We start from the raw sequence: 13,493 nt of genomic DNA on the forward strand, positions 1-13,493 counted from the left end.
CAATGTTGACTTTAAGGGTTCGGGCGCCTGGAATGTGATTTTAACCAGATCACGTTTGACTGTGATCTGTTGCGAAAGGGATAAAGTTTTATCTCCTTCTAGGCGCCTGGAACCCTTCCAGGCGCTCCGACCAAGGCTATAAATATAGCCTTGGTCCAAGAAGCTAAACACAATAAACATTTTTGCAACAACACTTGTACACTTTCCAATTTTCATTTAACTTCTTCTTTTATGAGTTTACATTGCTGTAAAGAGACTTCTCCGCTTGAAAAAGAAAGTAGTACGCTTTACTTCTTTAGATTAACAACCTTCCCGGTTGTAACTGTTAGGGATCGATGGTCGACTTGAAGGGGGGTTGGATAGCTAGGTCACCCCTAACTTTCGATTCTTTTCTACAAGGTTAATTTACGCAAGTGGAAATACAAAAATTAAAACAATAAAGATAAGCAAGAATACAAACGCTAACACAATTCCTTTACGTGGTTCGGAGATTACTTGCTCCTACTCCACAGCGTGTCCTTGAGGTGGACAAACCCTTAATCCTTCGGTGGATTAGTCCCCGACAATCTCCGACTAGCTCTTACTCCTTCTCGGTGGAGCAAACCTCTCACAAGACTTTCTTCCTCTTTACAATGATGAAGTTTAGGTTTGGGAGGAAGATAATGACTTGGAAGTTTTGGGCAATTGCTAAGGAGTGATTCAACAATAATCAGTAATCTCCTTCAAGCCCCAAAACTTCCTATAAATAAGAGGAGAGAGTTGATTATCATATCAACTCATCTCGGCACCAGTCGACTGGCAAAACCATCATTCGACTGGTGTTACCGTTGGAGGTAGCCAACGACTACTTTGCAGTACCAATGGTTTGCCAACGGTCATTTACCAATCGACTGGTAGCTGCTGGCTGAGCGAACAAAATGTTTCTATTCGCAGCCAATTAACTATTAAAACTAGCAGTCGATTGCGCAGTCGACTGCTAAGACTGCACATACACACACTTATCCTCTCCGGAGTCATCCTTGAAGTCCTCTTCCTCGCCCTTCGTCCCTCAGATGCACCCGACCCCGCGGCTCCTCTCTGTGCTATCCTTTATGTTGCCTCGAAGTCCGCTTCCCTCGGCTCCACTCCGTTGCTCCTCGTCCAGCGGTCCCTCGGATGTCTTCCACACAATCTTTCACCGACTCAAGGATCCGAGCCCTAGGATGAGCTTCCCAAGCTTAGCTGCACCAAACTTCTCATGTGTGTTTCACCAAGTCCTGCAAGACTCAAACACACATATCAAACACATATGAAAACCTAACTTAAACTCTTTGATACACACATCAAAACCATGATCGTACCGATCAAGCATAGGTCGATCGCACCAATAGTAACCAAGTAAAAACTCTATGAGCCTTTGTCTGTTTGATTTCTTATTTTATTTAATGCAAGTGTTCATTATTTAAGCTAGTTGTCCGAGAAAGGTTCATTTGTTTTGTTTTTGCGCAGAGGCTATTCAACCCTCCTTCTAGCCGGCCAAGCAGTCCCAACAAGTGATATCAGAGTCAGGATGTTTCAGGAGGACTAATCGTTGATCGAAGCAAAGACGATGACCGGACCGAGCATATACTCACTGAAATTCGAGGGGGAGTTCACTAGCTGAAAAAAGTGAATGTATAGGTATTCTTTAAAACCGACTTTGAGTTACTTTTAATAATGAAGTTCAGTTTTGTAGCATCCAAAAGTAAGGAAGAATACCAGTGGACGAAAAAAGAGCAGATCGACTACATGGCAAACGACAAAGCAGAGTTCCATTTGCTAAGTGTCCTTCCGCCACGAGAAGTCAATAAAATCGGTACCTACAACTCAACAAAGGAGCTTTGGGAGAAGTTCCTTGAGCACAACAAGCATTCTTGCAACAACACTTGTACACTTTCTAGTTTTCATTTAGCTTCTTCTTTTCTGAGCTTACATTGCTGTAAAAAGGCTTCTCCGCTCGAAGGAGAAAGTAATGCGCTTTATTTCATTGGATTAATAATCTCCCTGGTTGTAACCAAGTAAAAACTCTCTGGGTCTCTGTCTATTTGATTTCTTATTTTATTTAATGTAAGTGTTCATTATTTAAGCTAGTTGTCCGAGAAAGATTCATTTATTTAATTTGTTTTTTTTCAGGGATTATTTAACCCCTCTTAGCCGACCAAGTGATCCCAATAGATGCGGCGATCCTGGATCAATTTGTGCTTCTGAATAATAGGATCCTATGATGATACGTTCGAAGATCACAATTTTACAAACATAAATCTCTCTCTCATGCACGCGCATCCGTCCGATCGTTCGGCCCAGATATTATGGGAGTAAAAAAGTGATGATACTCTTTTCATATGGTCGATATCATCGGCCCTCATTATTAGATATAAATTGTGAGGGTATTTTTATCCTAATACAATAATTCTTTACCTAAGATATTTTATACCATCGGAAATCGATCCTAAACCTAATGTCTAATTTTTAAAGTGATAAAATTTTCATCCCAATGATAAATCCCAAAAGTGTGATATTTTAAGAAGATAAACTTGTGATTTTTCCTTTAACCATGATGGTTCAAATTTTTCTGCTTATTCAACGTCGGATCGAACCGTTGTCTAAATTTTGATCGGTCCACTTCAAGGTGCACAAATATATTAGATTGGGTGCGATCTGTAATGGTTCAATGAAAATTTAGAACCAACCAGCGAGTCTCGATAATTTTACTAATTAATTAAGTATCTGAACCTTTAATAATTAATTTTTATGAAAACTAAAAAAATTAAATTATTTTTTAATTTATTTTTATACTAAAAATAATTTTAAAAATTATTAGTAATTTACTTATTATTTAATTAATAATATAGACATTTTAATAATTAATTTTGAAGAAAAATAAAATAAAATAAAATTAATATCCTTTTTAATTTTTACCTAGGAAATAATTTTTAAATTTATTAGTAATTTTTCTAATTATTATTATATGAAAATATTCACTGCCATATCCGTTATTATCAATTTAATATTTGATATTTAATTTTTTATGAGGATATAGTAATTTATTATAAGGTTCATAAGTTATAGGTCTAAGGTCTAATTTATGGGTCTTTCTTCCAATGGAAGGAATAAAGATGTACTAATTTATTATAATAGTATAGAAATATTTTTTTATATACTTTTAGTAATTAATAATAAAATGTAAAAAAATTATGAAATAAAAAGTCTAGATTTCGTCAGCAGTGTTCTACACAAAAAAAAAAGGCAACTTGTTCGACCCCTTCGCATAAACCCTAACCTGACTATGTTGTGGTGCCGCCTGGCCCTCTCTGGGTCCCTTCTCCCGTCCGCACGACTCGCCGGTGCTCACCGCTCTTACAGCGTCATCCACAGGGCTAACAAGCGTATTGTCTTTATCAACGGTCCTATCTCCGACGACACGTCCTCTGACGTCATTGACCGCCTTCATTTCCTTGATTCCGAAGACCCCTCCAAGCCCATCCACCTCTACATTCACTCCGATGGGGGTTCCGTCAATGCCGGCCTCGCGATCTATGACGCCATGCAGGACATCCGCTCCCGGATCTCCACCCTCTGCATTGGTCAGGCCTGCTCCATTGGCTCGCTACTCCTTGCGGCTGGCGCTCCTGGCGAGCGCCGTGCCTTCCCCCATTCCGAGATCATGATCCACCAGCCATCTTGTGAGATCTCCGGCCAGGTCGGTGTCGTGGCCATCCGTGTCAAGGAGATTCTCAAAGTCTATGACCGCCTCATCATGATCTACAGCCGCCACACGGGACAGCCTATCCAGCGAATCGAGCAGTGCATGGAGCGTGACATGGACATGTCCCCTGATGAGGCCAAGGAACTTGGGCTGGTCGACGAGGTAATTGTCCTGCCTTTGGCACTCCGGTGCTGATCAAGATTATGATGGAAGGGTGGCCAAGGAACCAAAATGAAGGTCAAGCATATGAAACCATTTTTTTTCTTCATATAATCACATTATTCTGATTACATGTCAAAATTGGCATTTTAGTTGCATTGTTACATAATTAGTAAGTTGAATTCTTTTGAAAATATACTAGATTCACAAATTTCAAAGTTTTTATGTGAGTATTGATTCTTCATTATTTTCTGATATGGTATTGCTAATTTATAAAGGTTAGCTTGAACAAAACACAATCTATAGTGTTAGTTCCATAACAAAATATCTTCAGTATTCAGAATTGCTCATACTTTTTTTTTTAATCATAGACATATTCTTTATACCCCTTTCTATTGGATTTTATATGATCTAATCTTCCCTTAGATTATTGTCATTTTAGTTCTAGCTAGAAAAATACGAAGCATAACAGTATAGTAACGTTTGCTGACTGAGGTCAAGCTTCTTGTCCCTTCCATAATACGAATTAAATTGGTTTTACCAAATCACATCTTTTTTTATTGTTTCGATGACTGTGTGCCTGATGCATCTATTCCAATAAGACTAAATTTGATTTTAGCAGAATTTTAGCTACTATTTGCTATTCTTACATCACTAATTGATATCACAAACATGCATATATTACTGTTTTAGTTCTATCTTTGCAATCTTGCAAATAAATCTATTCTAGTTTGTTATCAGTTATGTTTTATTGATTACTTCACTCATTATCCTTGAGTCTACTTTCTCTACTTACATTCTAAAGATTTTTTGATTGCCACGCATAAATATATATGTATACATAGAGTGATTCGAGTGGATAAAATTTCTTTAAAACAACAATTAAGACTTTATACCATTAAATAAGGTTGATTATATGGATCTTTCCACTAAGTGGATAATATTTTATATATGGATCCATCAAAATATATTCCTTTACTGATCTTAACAAAAGTGATTATTTTTATGTGCAACCATCGCGATACAATTGAGGCAGTCTAGATAATGTTTTTTCCTTTTAGTAGTGTAATCATTTAGGGAGGAGCTATATAATTACATTTATTATATTGAGCTTTAATTAGGATTTATTAGGAATTATATTTATGGTGAATGTTGGATTGAAGTAAGGTTGACCTGTTTAGAGGCTGATTGGTAGGTAATGAGTCTGATTTAGATACAATTTGTGGTTAGGTAATCCAATTGAAAGTTAGAACTGGTATACATATATTTGAGTTCATCTTGTGTTCAAATTAGGCTTAAATAGATCATGCTGAGTAGGATAGCGGTTATCCTGCGAGCTGATGAGAAGAAGGAATTAGGAGAAGACAAGAAGAGAAAATCGGCGTCCTCCAAAATTTTTACAAAAGAAGGAAATGTTTATTTAATAATCGAGGATTAATCCTCAAACGGTTAAATACATGTTTATATAGACTCTTGACCCTAAGTCTTAAATAAAGGGCAAAAATCCTAATTTATATATTACAATTCTTATCGTGTAAAGAAAGGAAAGAAATTATAAATGAAAGGAAAAAATTATTAATGGATTCACAATTCTAAAAATTTTATATGGACTCAAAATATTAAAAAAAATAAAAATTACCAAAAATATCTAAAAATAAAAAATACCTAAATACCAAAAGGGTGAAAATGTTCAAAAATAATAATAAAAATCTACATATCCTCCTGGATCAATAGATCTTATGGTTGAATTGAGGTGGGACCAGGTTGAGCTAAACTGGGATGGTCCTGTTGACAGGTTCAAGGATGAATTAGAGTTTTGCGCGTCAAAACCCACTCACACTTATTTTCCCTGGACTCATCTCTTCTCTTCTCTTGCGAGCTAAGTAAGCATGTCCTCAACCTGTTCACCCATTTGAACAGTAGCCCTTTCACCATGAGGCTTTACAAACCTTCATCGAAAGAATCCCATGATGACTTTCCTCTCCTCTTCACTTGTCACTGTCAATGGAGGTTTATCATCACAGTGGCGCATAGCTAAGTTACAATTGTAGCTTTTCAGCGCCCTTGTTACTATCCTCCATTTATAAGAAGGTTGTTTGCCCATTATATCTCATAATCTCTTGATTTAATATTGAGTTTGTGTACATCATATCAATCATTGCGTGTCCATCCTAATTACTCTTCAATCTGTTGACATTCGCTATTTTTCTTCTAACTTGAAGGGATCTTAGGTTCTGGTAATTGTATTGTGATTTTATATCAAACTTATGAGCTCAATAATACTGACTTGATTATGTTGTACTTTTGCATATATGAAGGTATACACCCTCTTTTAAATAAAAAAGGAAAAAATAGTCCTTTAACCTTAATTTCATATGTGTACAAGGGTTGAAATATAATGAGTATTATTGTGAAGGGGATGCTTGATTTGTGATTGGTGTAAAGAGGAAATTGAGTAGTAGCGAGTTGAAGTTACAAATCATAAAATCATTTACAACAAGAAGGGAAATCCATATCTATATTCAGGACGGTGGTAATAAATCTTGAGTATCATTTAAGATGTATTTCAAAGCCAATAGAACCTCAAGTTGGTATACCTGAAGTTTTTTTGGGAATTAGAGAAGTGTTTGGAGATTGGAGAACATAAAGAGAAGGATTGCTTCTCAATATATGTTATTGGTGATCAGCAAAGTTTGAGTAGAGTTGTTGTATACTATATTTTTCATTTAGTCCAGTGAGGATAATAGTTTGTTGTCCGTTAATTTGCATAGCGTTTATCTGGAGTTCATGTTTGCTCTTTTATTTGAATAGTTTGTTTCCATGATTTTCATTCTAAATTCGCTGACAAAGTTAATTATCTCATGCAAACAACTAAACAGTTTGAACACGTAATTCCTAATCAACAATGCCAAAATTACGAGTCACACTTTAATATTTTCTCAATCAAATGTTTGTTATTCTTGTAGAATTGACTCAAAAAGATTATATATTTATCTCCTGTTGTGTCTTACTTTCACATATTCATCGTTGGGTTCCAGGGGATGGATTGTTCTGAACGACTGCTGATCGTGGTGTGCCATACTTGCTGGAAAGATTGTATATTTATCTCCTCTAATGTCTTACTTTCACATATTTGTCGTTTGGTTCCACGGGATGGTTTGTTCGGAACGACTACGGATTGTGGTGCTTCATACTTGTTGGAAAGATTGTATATTTATCTTCCGTAGTGTCTTAGCTTTCACATATTCATCGTTTGGTTCCACTCGATTGTTTCTTTCTAATCAATACTTTTGTAGGCTTTTGAATTGGTGTGTGCAATTATGTTATGGATCCAGATTTGATAATTTTGATTTGATAAGCTTCATATTTATTTCGTACCTTTATGAAAATATTTTTATTAAAGAAACAAAATTATAAAAAATTTAATATTATATATTTATTAGCGTAAAATTGAGATAATATTTTCAATAAAATTGGTGAAGTAACGTCTCTTTTTATTTTATTACCAAAGATGTTTTTGGATACTTTGGTCGGTGTGCTCTTGTAAATCAGTAAATTTATATAATAATTTTAATTAAAAAATTGATAAACTTTTTAGAAAATAAAAGGTAGAATTATATAAATTATATATATATATATATATAAATAATTGAGTTGCAGACAATTTTAACGATAGAATTTGTTTCTATAGTTAATTAGCGACGGATGTATATTTCTATCGTTATAATTTTACGATGGCATTTATAGGTCGTCACTATAATTAACGATAGAAATAAAATTTCCGTCACTAATTATAGCGATGGAAACTTTAGTTCCATCGTTAATTATTTGGCGGAAAATAAACTTCCGTTACAATAATTAGCAATGGAAAATAAAATTTCCGTCGTTAGAATTAGCGATCGAAATAAAGATTCCGTCACTAATTCTAACAACGGAAACTTTATTTCCATTGCTAATTCTGGCAGCGGGATTAAAATTCCGTCACTAATTAACGGTTAACTATTTAATTCGATAGTTAATTATGAAATTAATTTTTGTAATTATTCCATCACTAAATAGTGACGGCTATTTTAATTTCATCTTACCAACAGACAATTTAATTTTATTGTCAAATAGCGATGAAATATTTAATTTCACCGCTAATTAACAATGGAAATAAAGTTTCTGTCGCTAATTATAAACATAATTCTATCACAATATTTAGTGAGGAAAATAAATTTTTCGTCGTTAATTAGTTACGGAATTAAATTTTCGATCGCTAAAATTTGTAAATTTTTGACAAGAGCTTTCGTTTTCACTATTTACATAAGGAGTAACGATCAATAAAAAATGATAATCAGACTGGGTAACGTCAAACTTGAGGTGATGGGTCAGGCTCCACGGAAGTTTCCCACCGACCACTAGAGTAAATCGGGAAGCGCTTGCAGCGGGCAGCCCAGGAGTCCAACATCCTTTAGTTGCGTGCCCCATTTGGAGAAATTTTTTTTACAAATTCGTCATAGCTGGGGCTCAAACCACGGGTACCTAGGTAACAACTTGCATGCCGTACTGTTGCATCATAATCCCGAGGATAAAGAAGTAACGATCAATAAACCAACACAAACAGTAGTTATCACACCACAATTTACATTACAGAACTAAACAATACAACCTATAAATTACAAACCTAAATAACACAACATGAACATTTTCAATCGGGATGGAGAAGAGGGTTTACATCGTTGAATTTGTTACATCTCAATTTTCTATGATCATCTCAATATAATTGAATATATTTCAAGGTTATTGGATAATCTATCAAAGATTTTAAAAAATTAGTTAAATTAAAATTACATAAAATTAATTTAAACTTATATATCGAAATGTCCCGCAAGTAGTACAGAATTCATAAACTAAAGTATTTTTTTATATGGATTAGATAATTTATTTTATATGTACATAACCCCTTAATCTTTTTTTATGTAAAGTAATTTTTTAAAACTTTGTTCAATATACTTTTATATATTTTTTAATAAAACAAAAATGTTCTCTATTTAATTCATAAAATTATATAATTTAGTTTTGAATAATAAAACGATATCACTAACTATTGCTTTCCATAAAAAGAACTTCAAAATAGTTTGTTTTAAGCAGTAAAATTCGATGACATTATTTTCTTTTCAATAAAAAAAATGATAGTCACCCTAGCATAATTAAGATAAATAGAACATGCTAACAATCTGTGCAATGTAAATTGTCGAGACACCAGCCCTTATAGTTTGATGGGTAGCGGAAGGTTGATTATTAGGATGAGATTTTACGTGTATATTTTTTATTTATTTTGATAATCGATAAAAAATTTTAATGACGTCGAGTGAGTTATCCCAATGGAAGAGCACTTAATTATTACTCAGGTATTCACAGTTCGATTTTCAAATACAATATATTTATAGGAGTTTTTCCTCAAATGAGACGAGTAACTAAGGGATATTAGGTTTCGGGACTGTCCACCATGAGCGCTCCTAATTTACCCTAATGATTAATGAAAAATTCATATGAGATCGAGTCAAACCAGATTCAAAGTTATCTGACTGATTTTATCTGATTGATTTTATTTTTAATTGGCATCATCTGTTTCAATTCCACAAGCATTCTCAAGTCGAAAGGATTACGACTTCTTTAGTAAAAAAATTGCAATCATTTAGAAGTCTTGACTTTATTATTGATTTAAATTATGACACATACATTAATATTGTAAGCATATGCATAGGGAGAGACTCTCATACACGTGAATATATAGGGGCGGGTGCAAATCCAGAGCCCAGATTGTATTGAACCAAGGTTGACTCATGTGCGAGCACAACCTGTACACGTTGAATGCCGGACCGGTCGAGGCAAAATTTGCCCAAGTGAATAAACCAACATTTTGCCTCCGAATATCTTTTTGCTACTTGCTCAAGAGTGTAACGGAAGCATTAATATAAAATTAATAGTGATTCCGTAACGTCTCGACATTAAACTCATTAATAGTGATTTCGTAACGTCTCAGTATTAATGATGACATTAAACCCATTAATAATGATCCCGTAACATCTCAACATTAATGAAGACATTAAATCCATTAATGATGACATTAAACCCAGCATTAAATGACCATAATTTGATCATTTATTATAAACAAGGTGAGAGCTCCTATATAAAGAGACTGAATCTTGAGCAAAGAGGGGATAGTAGAAGATAAGCAAAAAGAGAGAGCAAGAGCGACAACGAAAGCAAAAGCAAAAGAGTTCCTCCACCTTCGTTCTCAGATTCTTTTCCCTCAGTCGTGTAGCCGTGTTAGTGCGGAAGTACCAGACGATCAAACCTATGTTTTGATAATGACAAAGGATTTAAAGTTATGGTTTCTTGTTGTCTAACAAGTGTGAATGAGATTGCAGGAAAGTCCTAAGTGTTTTTAGGCAAAAGTCCTAGTGGATTCTAGGCAGATGGAAAACCTTACGTGCAGGTAACCCTAAGTCCTAGAGGGTGGTAATCCTAGGTAGAAAGTCTTGGCGGGTCGAGCACTTTGGGCGAAATCCTAGAGTCAAGGACTCTAGGTGAAAATCTTGATGGTCACGGACCAGGTGAAAGACTGGACGGGTAGGAGATCGGACGTCCAGTGGGAAAGTCCTGAAGTCTCGGGCGCTGAGCAAAAGTCTAGTCGGTCTCGAGGACCGGTCTAGCAAAAGGTAAACTCTCCTGAAAGGAGTAGGTGAGGACGCGTTCCCCGAAGAGGGAACAATAAGCGTCGGTTCGACCTAGAGTTTTAGCGAAACTCAAAGTCAGCTGTCAATCACTTATATTATTCATAATTTATTGTGCTAACTTTGTTTTGCAGGGTATACTTTATTTGTGGACTAATATACCTTGCAGGAAGGGAGATGGACAAGGAAAAGAGCGGATGAATAGTGTCCGAGGCGCCACCGAGGCTGTTGGAGGCGCCACCGAGGCTGTTGGAGGCGCCTCGGGTACCTTAGTTGAAGGCTCCGTGCAGCAAGGCGCGAAGGCGCCTTCCATCTAGCATCCAAGGCGCCTTGGATGCTCGATGGAAGGCACCTTCCATGGAGTTTGAAGGCGCCTTCGGAGGGATAAAGTTCACAGAATGCGGGAGTTATCGTCTCCGCGGACTCGAGGATAAGAATCCAAGCTGAAGGCGCCTTCCATGGAGGTTGAAGGCGCCTTCAATAGCCTATATAAGGCGGTCTCGACCAGATGCATAAACACAACATTCTGAATGACTTCTGCTCTTGCACGTTTGTTAAAAAACATCTCCTTGATGCCCAAATGCTTCTCCAATGACCTAGAACGAGAATATTCAGATTTGGTATTGTCGGTATACTTTGTCTTTTCATTACCTGTACTTACATACTTGTAAAGAATTTTTGGATCTATAGTGATTTCCCAACGAAAGCGATCGATGATCATGGACTTTGGTGTAGGAGTCATCACAGGCTCTGAACCAAGTAAAAAAAATTGTGTTAGCGATTGTTTTTTTTTTATTTCCGCTGCATATTTATTCTGTGCTTTCTTAAACGAGTGAAAAAGTCACGAGTGTTATTCACCCCCTCCTCTCTAGCACGCATCGATTCTACAATTGATATCAGAGCGGGGTCTCTTTGAATTGGTGAAACCGCCATTCAAGTAATTTTTTTGTGGCATTAGTTTTTTTTTCAGAGTTGATCGTAATCGGTATAGTTGCCTCCTTTCAATTAAGTTTTTTCGCAATCGAGTTTTCACTTCTCGAAATTTGTGCAACACCAGTAGAGCAACTTTTTCATCTTTTCTCTCTTTTCGCACTACTAATTTAAGACTAAGTTTTGGAACAAGTTTTCCCATTTTCTTGTGTGCGAGGTTTTTTTTAATGGCCCACCAAGAAGGTTATAGCACAACACGCCCACCTCTCTTCTCCGGCGAAGACTTCGACTACTGGAAGGGTTGAATGGAGTACCAGCTCCAGACGCAAGTCGAGATGTGGATGATCATCCAGACCGGCCTAGCAATTCCATTCGACGACACTGGAAAACCAGTATCATGCGAGATCAAGGACACAAATTTGATGAAGAAGATCGAAGTCAACGCCAAGGCAACATGTATTCTACAATGTGGCCTAACAAATGAGGAGCTAAACCGAGTAGGTCCTTTCTCGAGCGCCAAAGACTTGTGGAAGAAGCTAATCGAGCTGCACGAAGGGACCTCTGATACTAAGATAAGTAAAAAAGACCTAATTTTAAATACATTATATAATAAAAAAATGCAGGATGGTGAATCGGCAAGTCAACTATATGCACGCATCCAAGACCTTCTCAATAACCTCCACGCAATTGGTCAGAAGGTGAAGAATCGCGACATCATTAGGTATGCACTCAATGCATTCCCTAGGAACATCTTGTGGGCATCAATGGTAGATGCTTATAAGGTATCCAAGGACCTTTCCTTAATTAGATTAGATGAATTGTTTTCAGAATTTGAATTACATGAACAGACTAATACACCTTTGGTCGAGAAAAGTATTGCTCTTGTTGCAGGTATAAACAAAACAAAGGAACCAAAAGTTAGGCACCAAACCGAACCCGAGCCTGAAGACGAGTCAGACTCATAGGACGACGATGAAATCACCGCCGAACTCGTCAACCTTGTACGAAAATTGTATAAGAAAAAGAAGGGCTTCACAAAATAGGAAATAAAAAAGGTGATCCGGTCAAAGACGATAAAACCAAGCCCAAGCTCCAAAACGAAATTTGAAGTCACCTGCTATGGCTGCAACAAAAAATGATATATCAAGGGGAATTGTCCAAATCAGAATGAAGTGAAGAAGCCAGGGGCGGATCCAGGGGGGGGGGGGGGGGGCATCGGCGGTAACCCCCCCTTGCCGGCAATGGAACCCCTAGTATTATGGGGCTCTACCGGTGGAGATGGAGGATACCGCCCCTTGTTTTTCATGATCGCCCCTCCATATTTGAACTCCTGGATTCGCCACTGGAAGAAGCAACGAAGAAAGAAAATGATAAGGTTCCTAAGAAAGCCTAGTGCCTCGCCACAACTAACTATTAAACCTTAGTCTAACTCAAATGTGAATAAATCCTTAGATTTTAATCTAAAATAAAGATAAAATTAACAATCCCACAAAACCAATAAGGTTCCCTAACTGATAATCTAAAAAAAAAAAATGATAATCCCAGTTAGCCTCATTGACTATCTCTGAGGTGACCGATCCGGTCCCACGGAAGTTTTCCACCGACCACCAAGGTAAATCGGTAAGCTAACTTAATTAGTTGAAAACTTAACTAAATCTAAAAAAAATGTAAGACGGATCTAGGTTTAAATTAGTTGACAACTTAATTAAACTAAATTAAAATTAAACTAAATTAAAACTTACTTAATTAATCTAACTTAATTAAACTTAATTAAAACTAACTTAATTAATTAATCTTATTTAATTAAATTAACTTAATTAAACTTAATTAAAACAAACTTAATTTATCTTATTCAAATTAAAATTAAACTTGTTAGGACCCTTGCGGCCGGCTAGGGGGGGGTGAATAGGCCATGCACAAATCAAAACAAAAACTATCTTTCTCGGCTTATAATTTAA

At 36.2% G+C, this 13,493-nt stretch overlaps 1 protein-coding gene across 1 annotated transcript; it reads left to right on the plus strand.

Annotated features, from left to right (window-relative positions):
* Positions 1-3,255: 3,255 nt before the first annotated feature.
* Positions 3,256-7,210, plus strand: LOC122008568 (ATP-dependent Clp protease proteolytic subunit 2, mitochondrial-like). The gene is made up of 2 exons (XM_042564336.1): positions 3,256-3,961; positions 6,922-7,210. The coding sequence occupies exon 1, from the start codon at positions 3,305-3,307 to the stop codon at positions 3,917-3,919; it is 615 nt and encodes a 204-aa protein (XP_042420270.1). The 5' UTR covers positions 3,256-3,304; the 3' UTR covers positions 3,920-3,961; positions 6,922-7,210.
* Positions 7,211-13,493: the final 6,283 nt, after the last annotated feature.

The sequence above is a fragment of the Zingiber officinale genome, chromosome 8A (genome assembly GCF_018446385.1).
Source record: "Zingiber officinale cultivar Zhangliang chromosome 8A, Zo_v1.1, whole genome shotgun sequence".
NCBI lineage: Eukaryota > Viridiplantae > Streptophyta > Magnoliopsida > Zingiberales > Zingiberaceae > Zingiber > Zingiber officinale.